The 24,640-nt window shown below is 41.5% G+C and overlaps 1 protein-coding gene across 14 annotated transcripts in view; it reads left to right on the plus strand.

Annotated features, from left to right (window-relative positions):
* Window positions 1–24,640, plus strand: part of LOC109470813 (mucin-5AC-like) — a 72,497-nt gene that overhangs the window by 37,220 nt on the left and 10,637 nt on the right. For 6 of the 14 annotated variants that reach the window (XM_019769898.1, XM_019769890.1, XM_019769894.1 and 3 more), the window contains 33 exons: window positions 882–970; window positions 1,244–1,396; window positions 1,759–2,064; window positions 2,243–2,409; window positions 2,547–3,102; window positions 3,367–3,488; window positions 3,824–3,969; window positions 4,465–4,652; window positions 5,556–5,684; window positions 5,997–6,205; window positions 6,581–6,749; window positions 6,922–7,551; window positions 7,657–8,219; window positions 8,530–8,632; window positions 8,961–9,077; window positions 10,057–10,176; window positions 10,492–11,257; window positions 11,584–11,783; window positions 12,169–12,489; window positions 12,883–12,999; window positions 13,645–13,784; window positions 14,683–14,822; window positions 15,872–16,078; window positions 16,536–16,735; window positions 17,658–17,837; window positions 18,708–18,958; window positions 19,487–19,676; window positions 20,302–20,540; window positions 22,018–22,147; window positions 22,634–22,816; window positions 23,118–23,152; window positions 23,286–23,429; window positions 24,471–24,603. In XM_019769898.1, coding sequence (XP_019625457.1) covers window positions 882–970; window positions 1,244–1,396; window positions 1,759–2,064; window positions 2,243–2,409; window positions 2,547–3,102; window positions 3,367–3,488; window positions 3,824–3,969; window positions 4,465–4,652; window positions 5,556–5,684; window positions 5,997–6,205; window positions 6,581–6,749; window positions 6,922–7,551; window positions 7,657–8,219; window positions 8,530–8,632; window positions 8,961–9,077; window positions 10,057–10,176; window positions 10,492–11,257; window positions 11,584–11,783; window positions 12,169–12,489; window positions 12,883–12,999; window positions 13,645–13,784; window positions 14,683–14,822; window positions 15,872–16,078; window positions 16,536–16,735; window positions 17,658–17,837; window positions 18,708–18,958; window positions 19,487–19,676; window positions 20,302–20,540; window positions 22,018–22,147; window positions 22,634–22,816; window positions 23,118–23,152; window positions 23,286–23,429; window positions 24,471–24,603 — 7,343 coding nt within the window. Of the gene's footprint in view, window positions 1–185; window positions 339–664; window positions 971–1,243; window positions 1,397–1,758; window positions 2,065–2,242; window positions 2,410–2,546; window positions 3,103–3,366; window positions 3,489–3,823; window positions 3,970–4,464; window positions 4,653–5,555; window positions 5,685–5,996; window positions 6,206–6,580; window positions 6,750–6,921; window positions 7,552–7,656; window positions 8,220–8,529; window positions 8,633–8,960; window positions 9,078–10,056; window positions 10,177–10,491; window positions 11,258–11,583; window positions 11,784–12,168; window positions 12,490–12,882; window positions 13,000–13,644; window positions 13,785–14,682; window positions 14,823–15,871; window positions 16,079–16,535; window positions 16,736–17,657; window positions 17,838–18,707; window positions 18,959–19,486; window positions 19,677–20,301; window positions 20,541–22,017; window positions 22,148–22,633; window positions 22,817–23,117; window positions 23,153–23,285; window positions 23,430–24,470; window positions 24,604–24,640 lie in introns of all 14 variants that reach the window. The other 8 variants (XM_019769900.1, XM_019769892.1, XM_019769904.1 and 5 more) reach the window with 6 other exon arrangements.

Genomic DNA, 24,640 nt, shown 5'->3' on the forward strand with positions numbered 1-24,640 from the left:
CGTAGTGGGAACAGAATTAAAAATACCAGCAGTTAAAGTGGCGTTATATCTAAGATACAGACACACACCTGGGGAGCCTCGGTTTCTATACATTTGTGCGTCATTCGGGCGAAAGAAGACAAACTGGTACTTTCGGTCATTTGTCCTGTATGAATAAACTACTCTACTTTACCTCGTCTATTAAGGTGGAGAAACCACATCTCAGCAGACAACCAGCACAATTTCTCCAACCACAACTGGCTCACAGACTGCTACAACCACAGGCATTGCAACCACCACTGGGCGGACAACAACAACCGGTGAGACAACTACAACAACAACCGGTGCGACAACTTCAGGTACGTTGTAAATGATTATTGTGTATATTCAACTGTACTTCTTGCTGGAATTGTTTTGTCTAAGCAGCCATGCTTGTCTTGCTTGCTTTATCTCATGCATCAATTTATAAGCAGAAGCTACAATAACAATTATTTACAAGCAGCAAAGTCCGATACAAAATGCTTTCTCTTCTGGACAAGACGTTCTTCATTATACTTGCAACAAAACAGAACTGTTTCTTCGCTTCTAATGATTTTTTAACATAGGTTTGGATCACTTTCGACTATTTCTTAATTTCCTTACAAAGTTTGTCAAAGTTAACTATACCATATTACTTTCCTTAAAGCTCCCCAGGTGTGTGTTGAAGGCTGGACCACCTGGATCAGCTCTCACAAACCCAACCCGGCCGACAGCTCGGATGGAGACTTTGAATACCTCAATGTGCTTGTTCACGATGATCACTTTAACCTGTGTGGCGGTGACATGAGCATGGTGGCAGACATACAGTGTCAGGAGATCAACACACAGACACCATGGAGCAGCACAGGACAGGATGGTCTGAACTGTAACACACAGACTGGCTTCTTCTGTAGCAACTCCATGAACGAGCCAGAGGGATGTCTGGATTACGAGATCAGTGTGTTCTGCCACTGTAAGTATAAGGTTACTCAATCAAGTCAACAGCCCTGTTACTGAGTCAACTGCCCTAACCACTAGAAAACCATATTATACTGCGTTGTGGGGACAAAATTGAAACAATACCTGCAGTTAACGGCTATGTGTTATATCTAAGATACAGACACACACCTGGGGAGCCTCGGTTTCTATACATTTGTGCGTCATTAAGGGCGCAAGAAAACAAACTAGTACTCTCGGTCATTTGTCCTGTATGAATAGACTACTCTACTTTACCTCGTCTATTAAGGTGGAGAAACCACATCTCAGCAGACAACCAGCACAATTTCTCCAACCACAACTGGCTCACAGACTGCTACAACCACAGGCATTGCAACCACCACTGGGCGGACAACAACAACCGGTGAGACAACTACAACAACGACTGGTGTGACAACTACAGGTACGTTGTATATGATATTGTGTATATTCAACTGTACTTCTTGCTTGGGTAGTTTTGTTTAAGTAAGCAGCCATACTTGTCTTGTTTGCCTTACCTCATGCATATCAATTTATAAGCAGAAACTACAATAACAATTACTTTACAAGTAACGAAGTCCGATATAATATGCTGTTGGATAGCTTTATCTTCTAGACAAGACGTTCTTCCTTATACTTCCAAGAAAACAGACCTGTTTCTTTGCTTCTAATGATCATTGAACATAGGTTTGGATCACTTTCGACTATTTCTGAATTTCCGAAATTACTTCCGAAAGTAACATTTCCATATACTATAATAATCATACCACATTACTTTCTTTAAAGCTCCCCAGGTGTGTGTTGAAGGCTGGACCACCTGGATCAGCTCTCACAAACCCAACCCGGCCGACAGCTCGGATGGAGACTTTGAATACCTCAATGCGCTTGTTCATGATGATCACTTTAACCTGTGTGGCGGTGACATGAGCATGGTGGCAGACATACAGTGTCAGGAGATCAACACACAGACACCATGGAGCAGCACAGGACAGGATGGTCTGACCTGTGACACACAGACTGGCTTCTCCTGTAGCAACTCCATGAACGAGCCAGAGGGATGTCTGGATTACGAGATCAGCGTGTTCTGCCACTGTAAGTTTATGGTTACTCAATATGGTAGGTAGAGGGGATGAAATTACAACAGTACCTGCAATTAAAGGCTGTATAATATCTAACGTGTTCGGTGCTCCTGCATGCACATTTGTGCCTGTTTCAATCGACACTATATTGTCCAGTGGGAACAATATTCTACCTTCTCCCGTCTCTTAAGGCGGAGAAACCACAACCCAGCACACCACCAGCACAGTGGAAACTACCACTACCGGTGTAACAACCACAAGCGGGGTTAGTCCAACGACAGGTACCAGTACCACCACAGGGAGCAGTCCTGTCACCACAAAGCCACATGCAACAACTGGAAAACCAATAGGAACCACGGTATTTCCACACAACTTAACATTAAGTCCTGCTGACAATTAGTCTCCCCATTTAATCATAATTTCTCATGCATGCAGTTTTGTGTATATGTTTAATTTTCTATTATGCAATGTTTACTGAAATTCCTTTTCACACAGCCTATTCCAGAAAACCCTCCTGGACTGCCTACTGAGCAGGCGACGACCAGTGGAACAGCCTCAACAACAGCAGCCACCACAAGCACTGCTGAGACCACCACTACTGGCAAGCAAACCCCCACCGCCACAACATCTGGTGAGACTCCAACATCCACCACTGGTAAGACTACAACAGTTGAAACCACCACCACAGGTGTGCAGACCACCACAGCCAAGCAGACCCCTACTTCCACGGCAACCAGCACCACAACTGTTGCCCAGACTACTGAGTGCAAGAACCAGTGGACATCGTGGATGAACAGCGGCAAACCAGCTTCCAATGGTCAGAATGGTGACTACGAGACCATTACAAACCTACAACAGATGTATGACTTCTGCAGCCCTGACATGATTGTAGATGTTGAGTGCCGGGTAGCTGAATTCCACACGCCTTTGGACGAAGTAAATCAGATAGTGACTTGTGACATCAAGGATGGCCTCGTCTGCGTCAATGACTACCAGACTGGTGCTTTGGGCTGCTCCGACTATGAGATTCGATTCTTCTGTCGGTGTGGAGGTAAGCCAACAGAAATAATTTATGTGATTGTTTACAGATAACGTTACATAGAATGTAAGTCAGCAGAATGACAAACATGCTTCCAATTTAATGAAAATAAACTACAGGCAGACAGTAACTTGTCCTGCAGGTAGCCAACAGTTTTTTCTACACATTTCTATTCCATTTGTTATATTTTAATTAAACTTGCAATCATAGTATGGTTACTAAACATTATGGTTACTGAAAACGTTTTCTATACATTTCTCCTTTGATTTTTTACAGGACCTACCACAACTATGCTGACAACTTCCCAGACCTCAAGACCGACTCCAACCACCATGGTAACAACTACAACCTCAGTATCCACCCCAACTGTCACCCCTACCATCCACACCCAGCCACCGGTAAGCATACAAGCATGAAATAAACAAACTACAAAACACTGACTCTAAATATGCATATTTCACTCTATACGTAGTCTTCAAAGAAGGGCAGGAGCCCAAGCTTGCATCTCCATTTTGGGGGGAAGATTGATGTGACTGCCTATTGCAATTTGACAAAGAACGTGACTTGCTCAAGGATGAAAGACGTGTTTCATGAATACTCAACTCAAATTTGTTGTTTAATTTAGCAATTTCAGTTGATTGCATGAGATGATATCTCTTTTTCGTCTCTTTGCATAGCTTAGTCAATGCTAAAAAATCCAACTAAATTTTCTTTCTATTGTATATATACATAGGCACATTCGACCACCCCAGCACAACAGATACTTGTAGGATGTGAGCACCAGTACCCATACTGGACCCAGTGGATGAGTGTACACACCCCCAGCCCCAACACAGAGGGAGACAGTGAGACCATCCAGGAACTTCGTCCTTACTACAGGTATTCATCCCAGTTATCATCACTCTACCTGAATAAAAAAAAAGGTCAAAAATAAATTCGGTATTCCTCCTGAATTTTAAAAACTTCACAGACACGATAAATGATTTTTTAAGTGAAATAAGCTTCTTGTCATGTAAATCTATCTATTAATATGTAAGTCAGTGTTCCAGTCAGCATCCCTCTTTCCATCTTTTGATGGATTATTGTGTAGACAGTGTTTCAGAGATTCAGGAGTTCAAAATTTTCGCAAAGGAGCATGCTCCTGCACCGCCTTGTTTGCATTGTTGTACCTTGCACCTTTGGTACTCGACACGATGTTACAAATAAAGAAATCAAATCAACTTTAACTGTTACATGAAACAAAATCGAGATGACAGAAAGAAATCAGGCTGGCTAGAACACTGGTGTAAAAAAAAACTGGTTGATTTATTTTCAAAATGGCAAATCAGCCTTCTTTAAAGCCATAACATTTGTACCATCCCTTTTGTTAAACAGGTTCTGTGACGAAGGCATGATTGTTGACGTACAGTGCCGAGTGACTGGGTCAGGCATCCCAGCCGATCTAACTGGACAAACCGTCACGTGCGACGCTGCTGTTGGTCTGACCTGCCTCAATGCAGATCAGACAGGACCCTTCCATCTGTGTGACGACTATGAAGTCAGGTTCTTCTGTGCCTGTGGAGGTACAACAGCATTGCTTTCTGTATTAAATAATTGCTTTCTGTATTAAATAATTGCTTTCTGTATTAAATAATTGCTTTCTGTATTAATAATTGCTTTCTGTATTAATAATTGCTTTCTGTATCAAATAATTGCTTTCTGTAATAAATAAGGGTATCGTATTAATCAACTGAAGAGTCAATGTAAACAAATCATTATCACGTCGGTGAAGGTTAGACGTCCAGGTAATACGATACGTCAAAAACAGGACTTGGACACACCACATAAAGCAAATGGCAACGGACGCAGAAAAACGCCTGGGACTACTGCGCAGGGTCGCCCCTTACTTGTCCCCACTACACAAGCCACCATCTATAAGAGCATGGTGTTATCCTGTATGGAATACGCGTCAACAGTCTGGATGGGAGCAAGCGACACTTCACTGGAATTGCTTGACGCCATACAAAGGAGGGCCACACGGATCATAAATCTCCAACAGGCCGGGTTGGACAGAAACCAGATCCAACCCCTGAAACAGCGCCGGCAGGTAGGGGCCCTCACTCTCCTGCACCGCATGTACAACCAGGATGCCCCAGCACCACTCAACAGCTTACTCCTGAGCCCATACGTACACCGCCGTGAAATCCGCCTGTCGAGATCGCAACACAGCAACGCTCTGGAACCTGTAAAGTCATCTACAACATCCAACAGAGGAACCCTAAGCTTCCTACCGGCCACAGTAAAGTTCTGGAGCTCCATCACACAGGACATTGTAGCTCTTAAGGACAGACACAAATTTAAGACTTGTGTTAACCGCCACCTCAATGGTATTGTACAGCATCCTTGTGACAGCTGCTAAGCTGAGACTTGGTATTGCATAGATAAAAAAAAACATTATGTATGAACAAAATCTGTTGCTTCCCCAGAAACAACCATGGGCCCAACAACCACCACACATGTCACCACCACCTCCACAGTTGAGACAACCACAACTGGTGTGACAACCACAACAGGCATCAGCACAACAACTGGGAAGACCCCAATAACAACAACAGGTCGGCAAAAATAAAAGCATTCACGTCACCACTATTGTTTAACAATTTGAAGACTTTACCAATAGTGATCATCACCTAACTTTAGAACAGTAATGATAATAGCAAGGATGCTATGTACGTCAGCACATTTCCTATATGACATCCAGGTAAAATGTGTTTAAAGCTTTAATAAACATTGGTGCAGAAAATATAGTTCAGAAAGTGTTTTCCCTTGTTCAACACCAAGTTTGAGCTAACGCATTTCTTCTATTAGTAATCACGTTTCAGTCATTTCATACCTTGTTAGCATATTTCAAATACTTCTTTGTACAGGATCCACCACAGGCACAACTGTTACACCAACCACTGCAGCGGAAACTGCAACAAAGCCGTCCGATGTTGGCGTCAGCATGGGCTGCCTGCATGACTACGACTACTGGACTGAATGGATGAACACCGACAGCCCTGACAGGCATGATGGTGATGATGTGGAATTCATCAACAACCTAAGGGAGGAATACACATTCTGTGGACCATTCAGGGTATGGTTTAGTGCACACCAAGGAGTGTTTATTTTTCCAACCAAGTTGCTACATGTACAATGTATATTGGCTTGGCAGCGAAATAAGATGTTTGTAACCATTTTCCACAAACAATTGCTCAATGCCTTTGGCTCATTAATGGCGATATAAAACAATGGTTGCAGAACCCTTAGAACAATAATTAAATTACTTACTGATGGGCAATAATTATTACTGTGTCTAAAACGATATGCATGCCAATCTAGTAAAGCGAATTCCATGGCCTATTCATCATGTTGGACGCTTGGCATAGTCCTTGAGAGCTCAACTTAAGCGACAGGATTTATTCAGTATGACACCATTCTGACATCTATGCACTGCCTATATGTTCATCAGGTAGAAGCTGTGGAATGCCGTGTCTATGGCACACAGCTCTCTGTAGAACAGGGAGGCCAGCAGGTGACTTGTGATGAGCACTCTGGTCTGATCTGCCATGCTGAAGACCAACATGGAGGAATGGGCGAGTGCTACGACTACGAAATCCGCTTCCTCTGTGACTGTGGAGGTATGTGTCTTTTAACCATTTGTTTCAAATTACCAGACCTTTGCAATCTAGTGAATTCATTCTAATAATAGCCCAACTCTTATAAGGTGGTGATTGTGAACCATTGCAGATGAAATAGATAAAATTGTGATGTGCTAGGTTGGAATGACTTGTTTTAACCAATTGTCCATAGTTGAAACTACTCCGCCTGCAATCCCAAGTACCACCTCCACTGCTAAGACCACCACAACGGCCACCACCACCTCCACAGGCATCACTACTACAACAGGTGAAACCACGACCACTGGCAAGGAAACACCAACCACTACAACTGAGAAGCCTACAACTGGTACAACCAGTACTGTTGAGACCACAACTACAGTCGCCACCACTTCCACGGGTGTTACAACTTCAACTGGTGAAACTACAACCACTGGCAAGGAAACACCAACCACTACAACTGAGAAGCCTACAACAGGTACAACCAGTACTGTTGAGACCACAACTACAATCGCCACTACTTCCACGGGTGTGACAACTTCAACTGGTGAAACTACAACCACTGGCAAGGAAACACCAACCACTACAACTGAGAAGCCTACAACTGGTACAACCAGTACTGTTCAGACCACATCTACAGTTGCCACCACTTCCACGGGTGTTACAACTTCAACTGGTGAAACTACAACCACCGGCAAGGAAACTCCAACCACCACAACTGAGAAGCCTACAACAGGTACAACTAGTACTGTTGAGACCACATCTACAGTTTCTACCACTTCCACGGGTGTTACAACTTCAACTGGTGAAACTACAACCACAGGTGAGATCATGGTAACATTAGAGAATCAAAATTGGCTCTTTTTTTTACAATATTTCAACAAAAGCTGCAATTGTTGGTTTACATTTCATGTCATTCTTATTATAGGCAAGACAACTACCACTTCAACTGCAGAAACGTTCACAACTGGCAAACCCATCAGTACCACAGGAACAACAACGACAACGGCAGAGACTACCACAACGGGTGCGTCCTCAACAACTGGATCCACTACTCCCGGCAAACCCACCACCATGACTGCCTCCACACTGAGCCCCAACGCACCCGAGGGAACATCTCCACCTCCCACCACCTACCAAGCCTGGGTTGAGGGTACACCAGGTGGAGAGAATGTTTCATTCGAGCCGACACAACCAGGATGGGGCCCCATTCCAGAGACCACAGAGAAGCCTCCTATCCTGATCCCGCACCTCCCAACCCCCGTCCCCACACACGTACTCATGACCACCCTGAAAGGCTGCGAGGCTGACGTCGACTACTGGACCCTCTGGATGAACGTCTTCTATCCGACACACAGCAACGGTGGAGACTTCGAAACTCTGGACAACCTGCGGGACAAATACATGTTCTGTGATGACGGCATGATCGTGTCGGTGGAGTGCCGTACAGCTGATGTGAACCACATACCATCTGACCAATCAGGACAGAAGGTAACGTTAACATGTCACCCCCATGTACACAGTGTAATTATATACGTATGCTCTGAGTTGATGTAATCTATTTTAAAGATTTTACAGTCGTTTAATACCGGTATATCAAAATGTCAATTTCAAACAAAAGCATATGCAACATATATAAACAGAAATTCATGTAACCTGGAATGTCTTGGATATTCAAATTAACATGTGGTGATATTACATCAAAGAAGTGTACTTTCCTAAAATCAAATGAATCAGATGTGAACTCTAGAAAGGATATGAACAGAATAACACATTACATTGCCTGTATTTCTTTCATCAGGTGATCTGTGACATTGATAATGGACTTATCTGCAGCAACGACATGAACGCCCCTGAATATTGCCATGACTACGAGATCAGGTTCTTCTGTGACTGTGGTGTGGGTAAGTATCCTTTTTTAAATGTTTTGAAATATCTCAATATCCATTTAGAGTACAGTAAATACGACAATATAGTTTATTATCATATAGCCAGGTGGAGTTGACCAATCAGAAGCCTCCAGTCCATATTGATTATGACGCCATAATGTCACAGTTAGCATGATACAAGTATTGCCAGGTGTGTTTTATTCTCACAAGTGTCACCTCGTTCGCTGTCGCTCACTTGATGGCTTAATTCAGTGGTTATAGCAACTGCCAAGGCTTTATCACACCATATTCACCTCGGGGTGGGTCATTAACCCTTAATTATTGTTACTTACTGCCCTCACAGAGCCAACCACCCTAGTGAGTGCAGAAACCACTACCACCACTCAGGCTGCAACCACGGGAGTGGCAACCACCACTGGTATCAGCAAGCCGACAACCACGGTCTCTTCAACAACCACTGGTTTGTACTGACATTCTATCAAATTGCCAAAGTTTGTGCAATGCACATCTCGAGATTTTTGGAAATTATCAGCTATAAAAAAATCCCGAAATTTTTATAGTAGCTATAAAAATCTCGAGATTTCTACATAGTAGTTATAAAAAATCTCGAGATTTCTATATAGTAGTTATAAAAAATCTCGAGATTTCTATATAGTGGTTATAAAAAATCTCGAGATTTCTAAAGTAGTTATAAAAAATCTCGAGATTTCTATAGTAGTTATAAAAAATCTCGAGATTTTTATGGTAGCTATAAAAAATCTCGAGATTCTTATACTTGGTAACAAAAAATCTCGAGATTTGTTGAAAAATCTCGAATTTTTTTTTTTAGAAAAGTTGGAGATGACAAAAAATTTTCGGGATTTATTTCGAGATTTTTTTTTTCATTTTCAATGAAGCATGAGGGGTCTCTTTGGGGGTATTATGATCCTTGTGTAACTAGAACCTTTCAGAAATATCAGATGTGTGGGATTAACTATCAAAAGGCTAGAAGCACTAGTCCAAACTCCTCTGCTCAGTCCAAAAATAATCTGGTCACTGTTAAATTTGTATTGGTCAGCTCTAATGCTCCATACATTTGTACACTGCATTAACTGTTGAACAGATATATAATATAGGTGGCTTTGAAATTCATACTTATTATAACCCTTTCATAACTTATAATTGAAAAATATATCAAAACTCCTGTCTGCAATGTGAGAGCATTTATTAATGAAGCACAGACTCATTAATAAGTCTTTGAAATTCATAATACTTCACATTTCAACCACTGAGACTGATAAAAGTGTTAATATAAAGATAAATCTACCATACTTAATTTGAAAAATATAGCAAAACTTCTGTCAGCAATGTGAGAACATTCATTGATGACAAAGCACAGACACATAACCGAATTCTCGATACCAACAGAACAATGCTGATTTTGCTTGAATAATCTGCAGGCAAGGAGACGACACCTGGCACATACAGCACAACCAGTACCCTGGGGTCCAGCACCACAGGTGTGGTCACAACCACAGCCACCAACCCAGTCAGCACATCTACACTGCTCACATCCACTGGTATGTTGACAGTTTGCTTTCAAAGAGTGAAGCAAGATGTGCCTGAAGTTTATGTTTTATGAGAATAGTATTTTTCACCCGAATCATCCAAACAGAGGCCTGGCAAACCCTGTCCCGAATCTATCAGCCTCATGCATGGCGATTTACATCATCACTCGGACTAAGGCTTGGTAAACTCCGTATTATATCAAGCTAATAAAGAGTATGGCACCCTGTAAAGGACGGTATAACCCAGACCAATATACGGTCAACTGATAATGATGATAATGTCGAGTATTTTTCATTTCTAAGAGAAAAACTCATTCTGTATTTCAGCTGTTCAGACCTCAACTGTTAGCACAACAGGCAAACCTACACCACCAACAACAACAGGAGTCTCCCCAACAACTACCAGTACCATATCCCCAACAACTGGGCATGAGACCACCACTGGCAAGACCACCCCAACACCAGCGTCTAGCACTACTACTGGTACTGAAACAAGTACCATCAGCACCACGCCTAAACCAACTCCAGGTACCACTACTGGCATCACAACGTCAACAGTTTCTGAAGGCTCCACTAGTACTGCTCTACACACCACCACTGGCAAGACCAGCCCAGGACCAGTACCTACCACCACCACTGGTACACAGACAAGTACCGTAAGTACCACCCCCAAACCAACTCCAGGTACCACTACAGGAGTGTCTACATCAACAGCTACAGAGGGCTCTACCTCCACTGCTCTACACACCACCACTGGCAAGACCACTCCAGCACCAGTGCCTACCACCACCACTGGTACACTAACAAGTACCGTAAGTACCACCCCCAAACCTGTCCCCTCCACTACAAGTGGTGTCCTGCCCACTACCACATCTAGCATAACGACCAGCTCTGGAGCAATCATCACTACAACAACATTTGCCACCAAGCCTACGTCCATCTTTACCACCAATGTGGCTACCAAGCCTGTGCCTCAGGAGAACCCACCAATGTGTCTGACCAACACTAACTACTGGACAGAGTGGATGAACACTGGCTCTCCCAGTACTGGGGAGGGTGGAGACTTTGAATCCATCGACAGCCTGAGGGAACAGTAAGCGCAATTCAGTCTTGTTGTCAATCCCTATCACTACTTGATATAGACTTTTTTCCTTAGTTTCAGTTTTAGCTACTTTGTATTCACTCAAATCAGCACTTACAGCACTTAATAATATGTACTATAGTTATGTCTCATGCAGGTTAAAAAGAGTACTAAGCACTTTTTATGTATGGAAGAATTACGTATTCTCAAAAACAGGCAGAGTACAGAAAGACAAGTTCAGTTATCAAAAAGATTCAACCCAGTTGTCTGATGGTATGGTGATGAAAAATATTTTCAATGTACTTAGCATCTCTGTGCCCTCTTTTTTGTGCCACTAGGTACGTGTTCTGTGACCAGGGCATGATGGCAGCCGTGCAGTGTCGTGTTGTGGGTACCAACAACCTGATGCACGACCAGTCTGACCAGAACGTGACCTGCTCCATCCACCAGGGTCTGGAGTGTCACAACATGGACCAGGTGGCTGACAACTACATGTGTCACGACTACGAGATCCGCTTCTTCTGCGAGTGTGGACCTGGTACGTTTACAGCACCATGTTCTGAACTTATTTTCAAAAGACATACAGTAAAAGCTCTTACTGAACAAATACATGTACCTGTAAAGTACACATGTACACTTGTCCAGACCATTGTTTACCTAGAACATTGTATATACCTATCTTCGAATTATTTATTCTTTGTGGCAGAGGAATAGAAAACTGTTTCAACAACTTTCAATTTTAGCATTCTACCCCTTTTAATTTAATAAATATCAACGCCATTCAGGCAACATTGCATTATATCTGCAATGTTGATAAAGAAAGAAAGAAAAAGGACAAAGGGAAGAAAGAAAGAACTAACCTTATGCGTACAATGCATTTCAATACATGATTCGAAGTAATAAAACAACACATTGATTCACAGCAACTACCATGACAATGGTGACAACAACCAAGCCAACCACTGCCTTGCTTACAACCACCACTCCAAAACCTGTTACCGAGACCACCGGTACCCCTGCCATCCACGGTGAGACAGTGTCCACGACCATGCCACTGTTCCCTGTGACAACAGGAGGCAAGCCTATCCCAAGTACCACAGGACAGATCTCTACAGAGAAGCCTCCCCAGCCCACCACAACAGCAGCCAAACCCACAACTACACCACCTCTGACTAGCTTCAAGCCCACCACTGTGCCTGTAACCACCAGCACCATGAGCACCATGAGGCCATTTATTGTGATGGGTGAGTTATGCCTTATGGATTTATATAACGTTATACTGTAACACAGTTTCTCCTTATCAATGGAGCCATGTTCCTCAGGGCCAATGATGTCATCTGTATAAAATATGGCTTTTTATGGCTAAACTGGGCCTTACTTGATTTGCATAATGAAATGTCTCTAAACATTCAGCCAACTTCTTCAAGAAGAAGAATAAGTTTAATTCCATCACACCCATCCTTAAAGTTTCATCTAACCTCTTATTTGTATGCCAAAAAACAGTTACTCAAGCACTGGATAAATGATATTGTACAATCATATCCTTGAGTAACTGTTATTTTGCCTGTGTTAAATTAATCTTATTACCTGGATGTCGAAACTTCACCAGCGTCTCATTTGTATGATTTTACCCCCAGATACCTGCATCATGTTCGATGACACAATCCAGACGTTTGATGGCACTGTCTATGACTACCCAATCTGCAACAACGTGCTGGCAAAGGACTGTGTCCACAACAGGTTTGAAGTCCACGGTGAGGAGGATTTTCTTATGACAATTTTCTTCAGAAAGATATTTTAATAACCTTGTCCTGTTGCTCCCAACAATTGTTGGGAAGCAGTTTGACCTCCCCAGTGCCATGTTCAGAAGTTGTTGGGAGGGCTAGATTGGCTAGATAGCTAGAAGGCTAGGATAGACATTATCATATTGTACAACATTGTACAACTTGTTACCTGACAATATGCATTCATAAATAACTTTATTGTCTAATGTCATCTACTAAATATAGAAACCTTACAAAATTAATGTAAATTGAAAACTAAACTGCTGTGAAATAAGTTGAAGTTAGCTGTTTCTCATGGGTTTGTCTATTCCTGTATAGACTATTACTACTAACTAAAGACAAAATTCACCCAATCTGGTACACAGCACGATACATTCCATGAATTATTGTCATGTCCAACTACCATATCTGCTTATGTAGGCCAATTTTTGTACACTTTATTTCATATTAAACATATCATCAATACATGACTATATGGTAACTCAAATACTGTTTAGATAGTTTGTAGTAAGTAAAGTTTTGTAGTATTGTTGTATTACTGCCATACATTGTACCTTGTACGATTGTTGAGCAATAAAAGTTCATTCATTCATGTATTCACCCCCTCTATCCCAGCCTTCTTGGACTGTACTGGTGCAGACAACAGGGATGACTGTAACCGTGGCATCTATGTCAGGATTGGAGAAGATGTCATCATCTTGGACCGTCCCAATACACAGCTCACTCTCAACGGTCAGGCCTTCAACTTGACACAGGTGAATGAATAACTCTTAGTAGCAGGACTGACAATTATATCAATTCAATATCAGCAGTTTTGTTGGTGTTATAAATTTTGTATGAAGATACCTCGTGTACCTAAATTTATATCATACCCGGGTCGCGATAACGTTCGATAACGGGTTCCGGACCGGGCCGTACGTTACAGTACGGCCCGGTCCGGAACCCGTTATCGAACACTTCCATGGCTTCCATAAAACGATTCGAACGCGTTTCGTCCTAACCGCGTGCGCCCCTTTCGAAAATTCGAATACAGAATCCGGACGTTGGAACTGATGTTGTTGCATTTGAGGGTTTAGTGGCACCAACTTTTGGCTCATCTTGCATTGAAAGGCGCGTTTTCTTGGGTGGGTATGATATAAATAAAATACAACACGGTGTATTCCGCATCGCCCTCGGTCCCGGCCCTCCCGCGAGTCGGATCGCCCGCGGTCGGGCCGATACCTCGGGCGATACGGAATACCCCGTGTTGTATTCTATATGTACCTTAATGTAGATACATTGTAACAGTTATGACCAGAGGTATACATTAATGTTAATTTAAGGCTTCATCCTTTGAGAAGATGCATTTTGTACTCTTACTGTGTACAAATAGGCCAAGCATATTAAAGAATGTTTTAGGCCTTTGAAATAGAGTATTCAGCATGTGGACAGTACAATACCTTGATTTATTCATACATGTATGAAAGTTCATCTCTGACATTTGTATCCATTTGACAATGTTTGACTAATTCACTAAGTATTGGTTATAATTGTAGGTGTAGTTGTAAAAGACCTTACGAAAGTCGCTATAAGTTTGTTGTGTCAATAAAGATACAATCATGTACAATCGTCATGTATCCTTCTTCATCCTTCGATTATCTATTACCTTAACAGCTTCCCACACTCAACGCCAACCTGGCAAACCGTGGGATCCGGATCACTTCTGTTGGTAACGAGATCATCATTCAGACCAACTTCGGCATTAACATCTACTGGTCCAAGACCTACGAGGCCAGAATTGTTGTTCATGAGAGGTGAGCTTTAATGCTGGATTGTATCAAAATTAATCCCCCATTGCTAAAGCAAATAATATGTATTCTACATCTTTGCTTTAACAGTAGTTAACAATGACACCACTACTGACACGCAAGATACTAGATATGCAACCTCTGTCTGAATTCCCTACTGACATTTTCCAATACACATCTTTGTTTATTTTGCATAACCGTGAATTGCCTTTAGGCACAACACACCAGTTTTAGTACACTGTACTTTCAAGCTGCGTAAGACTTGACTTTAAGGTTTGAACCTTTCACACCGGGAAGGCCTCCTTTTGATAAGTGAAGTGGAATATTTAACAACATGGTCACTGCTCGAGGTTTGACTCTTCTCAAATACATCTGTACATGACCTCCATTTTACTCATTTTCACCAAGTCGAGTGAGGAAATAGGACTGTTAAGTGCCTAATCCCAAGGACACAACAGAAGGGCCTGCAAGGGATTTGAAACCAGAACCTTCAGATTCTGAGTCAACAACCCTCAAACACAGGACCACCTTGCCAGCTAATGCAAAGAATCATATGCAAACATTGTGTAATATTTCAGGTCTAGTAGTACTTTGGTATCTTAGCGTCTATATATCTTAGTATAGAGAAAGATTCAAACAGTTCGTTTACTTCTGCTGAGCCGGGTTTATTGATCCGTATGTTAACTCTAATACACAGGTAGATGTGGTCTAATGGTTACAAGGGAGTTTAGCACTTAGTTACACAGAGAGTTACACAGATGAGGTACTAACAGTTATAAAATACATGTACTACTACAATCTACAGAGCTACAACTACACATGTACACGTACCTGAGACCTTGGTCACGAACTGACTAACACAGCGATTGTCACTTCCAAGCTCAACTATGCTAACAATAGTCCATCACCTGATTGGTTGCTCTCACCAACCAATCAGTGCCTACCTAACGCGCAATTATATGCATAGCCCTCTATAACAAGTCTTTCCACGTGGTCATTTACATAATACCCTAATTAAAATATTCATAACCATTACAATTGTTTGCCTTCTGCAGCCTTCAGAACATGCTGTGTGGCATGTGCGGCACCTACAACCACCAAAGCCAGGATGACTTTACTCTCCAGGATGCCAGCCTGACGGATGATGCCATTGCTTTTGGAGACAGCTGGATGGTTGGAGAATGTCCGTTCACATCAACCGTGGAGCACTTCTGTCCCCCTGAGATCGAGGCCCAAGCTGAGGCTAAGTGTGACGTGCTCAGGTAAGTCACTCGATTTTGTTTTTTTTTATTACAAAGGGGCCTTAAAAAATCAAATAGACTCCCATAGCCAATAGCCTGTTCTAATCATCATGACTTTCATTTAAGTTGACGTTACACTGTATAGAGGAACTACAATGTACTTACTACATGTATAATTATTACAATGTATAAATACTTGTTCTAAGGCAAAGATCACAGAGTAGTTACTAGTAAAACTAGTTATTGTCATTAATAATAATTTTGAGGTTATTCATATTGTAGAATCATAAATATCTTTCAATTTGGAGAATTGCCCTTCAAGAACATATTACCATTCTTTGCATACTTTAAAACAGTCTCAATTTACCAAGGTTGGAAAATTTGAAACAAGATTTGTCAGTTTGGCAACATCAATAAATTTCATACTGCTAAGTTAACAAAAACATATACAAACCATTAAAAAAACATCTGTACACAGGACGAGTGTGTTCTCAGCATGCCACCCTCACGTGCCTGTTGACCTGTACTACCACCTGTGTGTGAACCGCGTGTGTGAGTGCCATACCAACGGTACTGACCTGGCGGACTGTGAGTGTGATCCTCTGTCCGCATACGCCACCACCTGTGAGCGCCTGGATGAAGACATTGTGCTGGACTGGAGGAACCCTCTGCGCTGTCGTAAGTCACCTCAAAACACTTTCCACTCTGATCCAAGCCTTTAAATTGTCTAGAACATATATGACAAGTAAAGAAACTTAACACGTAAAGAAATTTAAATCTGAATCAGTATAATCCCGATGACCTTTTCATCACAACATACTATCACATGATTGAAGCATACAAAAAGGTGATAATCAATGCTCTTCTTTCTGATACAAGAAGCAAGATATCATAATGTTGTAAATACTTGTTCAAAGTAAAAACTCAAGACATAATTCTCACCAAGAGCTTTCGACCAGACACTCCAATATTCTTCGATAGACTGACCCAGTGAGACTTGTCACAAGGTCTCTCAGAAGCTTAAGCTCTAGGTGAGAAGTATCTCTAGTTGGAACAAAATTAACTTCAAACACGTAACTACCAACACTACCAAGACAGTAAACAAACCATATATGAATGCATTAATTTCATGTGAGTTTTACCTTGTCCCATGACTCAACATCATATTTAAGAAAGGGGCGTCCGAGTTAGAGCAATCAACTATGAAACGGAGAGACCCAGGTTCGATTCCGAGTCGTACCCGGGACATGTCTGAACATGCGCCCGACGTTGTGCCCTTGGGAAAGGCACTTTACACAAATTTCCTCACTCCACCCAGGTGTGAATGGGTACCTAACTTCGGTTGGGGAAAGTCGTATTGAGGTCACCTTGTGGCGCCGAATGGCAGCCGCACAGACCCTTGCGACAGTTCCACAAGAAATAATTGTGGAACAAAAAATGTGTAGTACTATGTGTATCATGTGTATTATTTGATTGCTGTAATATTGAGTATTATGTGATACCCTGCATCAATCCAGCCATATAAAGGCTGCGACTGCACGGGTACTGTTTGGACAATAAAACCATTCTTTAAGAAAGTTGAAACACCACCACCCCACAGCTGCTGAGTGCCCACCAGGCATGGTGTACCATGAGTGCGGCCCAGGCTGCCCGACCTCCTGTGACAACATGCACGACTCCAACGTGGACTGTAACGTGGACTGTGTGTCCGGCTGCTTCTGCCCTGACAACATGGTGCAACAGGGAGACCAGTGTATCAGGCCAGCACTATGCACCGACTGTAAGCAGACTTAACATCCGTGTCCATAATATCACCAGGGTCCATAATATCGCCACCTTGAGAAATAGTGTGCTTTAAGATATTTCTATTGCAACATACTTTTGGTATGCACACCTCAAATGTACATACCTACGGTATGTTGCAGTAAAAATATCTTTAAGCACATTATTTCTCAAGGTGGCGATATTATGGACTATGGTGATATTATGGACACAGATGTTACATTATGATTGTGTATATAGAGAGAGAAGGTGAGAAAGAGAGAGATAGAGAAGATTTGAAATAGTCACCAAAATGTTTCCCACCTTTACTCACCTTTCCAGCCTGCAAAAAGCAGCATTAATTTTCTATTAACACCTCCCAATGTTCATGTACCTCACAAGACATTGGGCCCTTTATACTCGGCACACGGAAAATCAAACCCATAAAAAAAGTAATTCTATAAGAAGTAGCATTAGTAGTATTATTTATGGTCATTTTACTGTTACTATAATTTATTTCATCATGTCCTGTGTCCTTGCAATTACATGTAGCCCTCAGGCATGTGTTTGCAATAAACTTTCACCAATGTGTGAAATGTACCAAGTGATGTTGTTAGATATTAAACATTTGGTTTTCAAAATAATCTATCTGAAAGATAAGTTCTGACAGATGTAAGCATTCTACTGTTTTTTTTTTTCAACATTTGCTGCTGTTTAAGAAGTATGACATGATTCAAGCCTTGCAATTATTTTCAGGGTGCAATATTGATTTGCAAAACTGACTGAATGGATAGTCTCACATGATGTGAAAATCTACTGAAAAAATTAATGATTCTGATACAAGTCCAGTTAGTGGTTACTTCTCAACACACTTTTCCCACTCTTCTAGGCTACTGCTATGGCTATGGAGATCCACACTACATCACCTTCGACGGCACCTACTACCCCTTCCAGGGTCAGTGCTCCTATGTGCTGGCTCGGGAGACAACCACTCACGAGTTTGAGGTTATTGGTGATAATGAGCTGTGCGAGGGAGGACCCAATCCTACCTGTACCAAGTCTGTCACCGTCCGCTACGGTGGGCACGAGGTCACTCTCAACAGAAACAGGATAGTAAGTCCGCATTCATCTGGATCTGAGGTAAAAAATAAAACAGTGTAACTTAGAGTGGTGTGATCCTGTCCATTTTGAGTGGTGGACAATTTTCCTCCCTAATAATTAAGGCCATGTTGAGTTGATTATATGGATGACATCAGCCGTGAATTGCAAAAGAAAATATTGGGAAATGACACTAACAGTTGTAGAATACCAAAATCAATTCCAAAGGAAAAGAAGAAGATGTGAAGAAACAAGAAAGAAGTCTATTATTCACCGTATCATTCTGTGTGTTTAGTCATTTGTTCAACCTTCATGACCACGCACATACATTTGTAAATTTAGTAAGTTCAGTTAAACGAAGGCAGCTTTTTTGCTGCACTTTCTTTCTATTGGTGCACTTGCATCAGTTTTGGGACTCCCAGAGGATGTCATCCATAAAATCAAATCAACATTGCCTAATATCTCCGAATAAAACATATTCCCTGATCCAAGACAGCACATACCTTCTATAGGCAACCTTTTAATTTCAATGCGACAAACAGTAAAACAAGAGTTTGTGTTGTTCTGCAGGTAACGGTGGATGGTGTTGACCAGTCCGCACCAGTGTCCATTGGTGGTATCAATGTCTTTGTGAACGGTCTCAAGTTGGTGCTGGAGATCCCTGCCATCAATCTCAGGGTGCGATATGATGAGGTCAACCATGGGTTTGACATCCTGGTGCCATCCTCAATCTACTATGACAGGACAGAGGGTCTTTGTGGTAATGAAAACTTGAAGCTGTATTCGATCATCTGCAAAATCTTGTCTTTATTTTTGCATAATTTGTTGAACAATAATTAGTGAAAAAGTTTTTAATATTATTCCATTGGTAGTGCAGAGTATTTGGATTTTTATCCATTTTCTACTCATTAATTTACCTGCAGTACCAATCATTTGAAACAGTTCACAAAATACATTTGGACATATAACAGAATTCATGACAATTTTTGATTGGCCTAAAATCAATCATTTCTTCACATCAATTTGATTTGTTGGTTCTCAGATTTGAAAAAATATTCGCAGGGCGAAAAAAATGAAGCTTTGGTGTCCTATGATAGCCCAAAAGCTTAATGGTAGGAGCCATACCAGGCTAGCTTATAATGCATTAAATTTTAAACTTTTTCTAAAACAATGCATGACAGTATTAGCCTGTGATGCTCTTCTTCAAGACTTTTTATAAAACAATGCATTGACAGGTGGAAAAACTAGTAACAACTTGGAAAACAAAGAGCTTTCTTTAACCTTTTGGTCCAAAATATGAGCATTTTGGAGTTGATTCAGAACCTGAATCCTTCTTTTTTGGCTGGTTCAAAGCATTGAGAGCTCTGTTTTGTTGTAACCATCAGGACCATGTAACTACGATGGGTCTGATGACCTGACCACGTCCCAGGGAACCATCGAGACCAACTCTGACGTCTTCGCCCTGTCCTGGATGACCCTGGAGAGCATGCAGCAGACTGAGCTGCAGTGTGGGCTGATCGAGTCCACCTCCCCCCCACAGACCGAGTGTGTAGCCGACTTCTCCCAGTGTGAGGTCATCTTGTCAGACGTGTTTGAGGAGTGTCACCAGCTGGTCAACCCACAGGTACGTGACTTAATGTATCTTCTTTTCTTCTTCTTCTTCTTTCAATTTGAGGCAGCCACCTGCAACTGGCTGAATATTCTGCTGCCTTTTTTGACTAATACAAGATGGGGTTTGCCAGGCCTCCATGTGGGTGACTTGCAGTGAATCACCAACTCTTAGTTAGTTGGTTAGTTTGGACCATGTCCCTACACTATTTTGAAAGGTGTTGTGAGTTCTTTAACGTGCATGGGGTGTGGCTCTCTCCAAACACAGGACTCCATTTTATTACCTATCCAAGGGTCGTCCCTAATAACCAAAGCTAGGTACTCATTTTCACCTGCATGAAGCGAGGAAATCACGTATAATCCTATGAAATGGTCTACAAGAATAATATATAAGCTTATAATCAAAAAGAAAATAAAGGGACAACAAGAATTCCAAGATTTCATACCTCCATGAAATATGGGCTTGATATGTAAATGTAAATTTCCTCTTTAATTATGCAAATTACCTCTTCATTAACATGGTATATGCATCGTGATGTATGTTAACTTTTGATTACATGTAACTTACAGATGTCCCAAGTATGACATTCCCATCATTCACCATTAAGAAATCATAGAATTTTTGCAGAAATTATGCAAATTAGGTCATCATTTGCATAATTAGTATCTGTTGATGTTCTGCCTGCCATACATGTAGGTTACATACATTATATGTATGAAAGTAGTATAATGTAAAACACTGTAATCATAGAATTTCCTCATTAATTATTCAAATAAAGTCCTCATTTGCATAATTTGCATTTAATCATGTACATCTCTCTCTCAGCTACCTACACACCAAAAATTATGAAAATATGTTGTTCCTATCTGGACTTACTGGCTTTTAAACATTTCGCCAGAAAGTACCCTGCAGTTCCAGAACAAGCTGCTAGGGGGACCAAACTCACACCACTTTTTCCTGACAGGAAAAGCAATCTGTCACCAAAACATCAAGACCATAGCATGTACAGGACAAAAGATACAAAAACCGGAATTTCTGCTGCAGTACCAAGGTCATCAGGAGGCCCATATTTGACCTTGACGTTTGTCTTCCTAAGACTTACCAACATACCAAATATCATCATAATCTATAAAGGCGTTCTGAAGTTATGCTGACCACAAAGTTGCGGAAACACACACAGACAGACAGACACACACACACAGACAGACATACATACATACATACAGACAGACACACCAAAAACAATACCTCCATTTTTCATGGAGGTAAAAATATTTTAAAAGATTAGAATAAAATAGGGTGTGCATCAAACTCCAATCAAAGACAATATTCACTACTAACACTGCTTTGTGATGTACATGTATTTGGACTGCAATAGTCTTCTTTAATGGCTACTACAGATAAAACTGCAAACTCTTACTCTTCCTTTGCACCATTTAAACCATGTCACTCATATTCATAACTTATAACTTTGTCACATATTCCATGCTAGGTCTTCCTTGACACTTGCAAGTACGATGTTTGCAATGTGGGGTTGGAGCTGTCTTGCGACTCCCTTGCAGCCTACGCACGTGAATGCGACCGCCATGGTGTCTGTCTCGAGTGGCGCGAAGGCCTCTGCGGTAAGAAGTACTTAGGGAATGTACAACTTTCCATTTTTGCAGATGAGAGATAAAATCAATGGAAAAGACTCATTTAGGCTACATGTATCAAGGTATGATGTAAAATGCATCATTTACATTACATTCAATGCTAGAGAGGTCTGCAAATATAAAACAACACAAAGATTTTATTTTAAAAAATTATGACGCTATATCTAGCATTTCCAGATCATAAGATATTCCGCTGGAGGTTCCGCTGCAGTAGCATAACAAGTTGCTATAGCTAGGGGGCCCAAAATCTAATCATTTCTAGCTCTCATCAAGACCTACCCACCTACCAAATAATCATGATAATCCATCTAAGCCTTCTCGAGTTATGCTGTTGACAGACACACAGACACACAGCAACGAAAACATATTAACCTTCTGGCGAAGGTAATTTGAGCAAACTTGAGTTTTGAGGAGTAATTTGAGTAATAATTTGAGATGTTTTCATTGCCCTTGCAGAGTTCCACTGCCCAGCCCCTATGGAGTTCCACTCCTGTGGTGCACCCTGCCCCATGACCTGTGACATGGTGACTGGTTTAACCCCGGTCACACCGTGCCAGACCACGGAGACGGAAGGCTGCTTCTGCCCACCCCACATGGTTCTGGACCACGAAGGCAACTGTGTTCCACCCGAGTCCTGCCGTACGTTCACAAATAATTTTTCTCTAATAAAAATCCTCAGTTTGTTCAAATAGCTATCAGGTAGCGTCACTTTTTACCACCTATGATACTGTACTATATACAATCATGATGTATATACATGATGTAGTATGATCTTTGTAATCTTGGTTATGACATCTGATGCCCTTTCCACAATCTCTTATGCAACTAAGTTCTTGTTGAATGAATTCCCTTCTCCTGGCACAGTTATGTTCTTGCTACTCCTTTAGTTAATGTGAAAGTCAACGAGCAAAATCGATTTGTTGTAATTTTTGTTTTACAGCAATGTGTGTGGATGAAACCGGACGTCCATTCGCAGTAAGTGTTATTCTATAGTTTTACAGTCATTTCGAGTTAACGTTACCTCCTGTTTCCAATGGAATTTCAATGGCAATACACGTCTCTGTAAACACTCTTTGGTAAGTTTTTTTATCCTATTGTTTTCCTGTAGCTTGGAGACACCTGGCATCCCAACAATGACCCGTGCGAGACTTGCACGTGCAAGGGTCTGAACTCCACGTCCTGTGTGCAGAAGGTGTGCCCACAGTTTGACCAGACCCAGATGGTGTGCAGGAGTGGACACAATGTGCCAGTGGTGGGTGGACATGCTCTGTAGCTTTGTACCCCTAGTCTGTACCTTTTACAACCAGTTTCAACTGATCATTAAGTCGCCAAATTAACAATAGTGTGAATCAGTTTATGCAATACCAATAGTTTGTGGTAGCAATAGTTTGCGGTCTGAGAAAAATTGACATGTTCGCAGAATTATACGTTCGCAGTGATGGCAGGTGCAGCAAAAAGAAACATAGGAAATTACTTGTTCACAGTAATGTTAGATCTAAGTTTTGGTACTGCAAAAATCATGAATATAAAGGTACCACGAAAAACTTGTGATTTATTAGTTTTGCATGATTACACATTCCAGATGTGCTATAATAACAAAAATAAAAATAAAAAACATTAAATTTTGCTGACAACTTCTTGTTATTTTCAATTATGTCAAGTAAATTGTCAAACGTGATGACTATGTTTCACATGATGTATGTCTGCATGATTGCAGTTCAATAGTGAAGTTTGATGTTTTAGATCAAAACTCAAAAATTTGAGGTGAGCTGTCTTTACTCCATGATTGTGTTGATCTTAAGTTACAGTATCAAAGTTCTGTATGGAATTTACCAAACACAGATGAGCTTTCATGCTAATATTGTAATTCACTTTATATTTGCGACAGCAAGATTTCACAGTATGTAAAAAATGGACATGTTCATGGAACTATACGTTCGCGTTGGCGGCAGGTGCAGCAAAAAGGAAGCCAGCAAATTATTTGTTCACGTTAATGATAAGTTCACGGTACAGAAGTGACCACAAAAATCTTGAATATATACATGTATGTCACAAGGGTCTGTGCGGCTGCCATTCGGCGCCACAAGGTGACCTCAATACGACTTTTCCCAACCGAAGTTAGGTACCCATTCACACCTGGGTGGAGTGAGGAAATTCGTGTTAAGCGCCTTAGTTTCCCAAGGGCATGACTCGGAATCGAACCCGGGTCTCCCGGTTCACAGTCGATTGCTCTAACCACTACACCACCGGACGCCCCCATGATTGATTGATTGATTGCTGTTTATCCCTCCAGGTATGGGATGAGGACCACTGCTGTGCCATGCCACAGTTTGATGAGTGTACCCTGACCGTGGACTGTTCCGACATGGCCGCCTGCCAGCTGGGAGAGATCATGGAGGTGTCCCAGAACGGAACCTGCTACTGCCGTGAGTCCAGTTTAGTCATGTGAAGTCCTGTAATTAT

The sequence above is a fragment of the Branchiostoma belcheri genome, unplaced genomic scaffold (genome assembly GCF_001625305.1).
Source record: "Branchiostoma belcheri isolate BF01 breed outbred unplaced genomic scaffold, Haploidv18h27 scaffold234, whole genome shotgun sequence".
Taxonomy (NCBI): domain Eukaryota; kingdom Metazoa; phylum Chordata; class Leptocardii; order Amphioxiformes; family Branchiostomatidae; genus Branchiostoma; species Branchiostoma belcheri.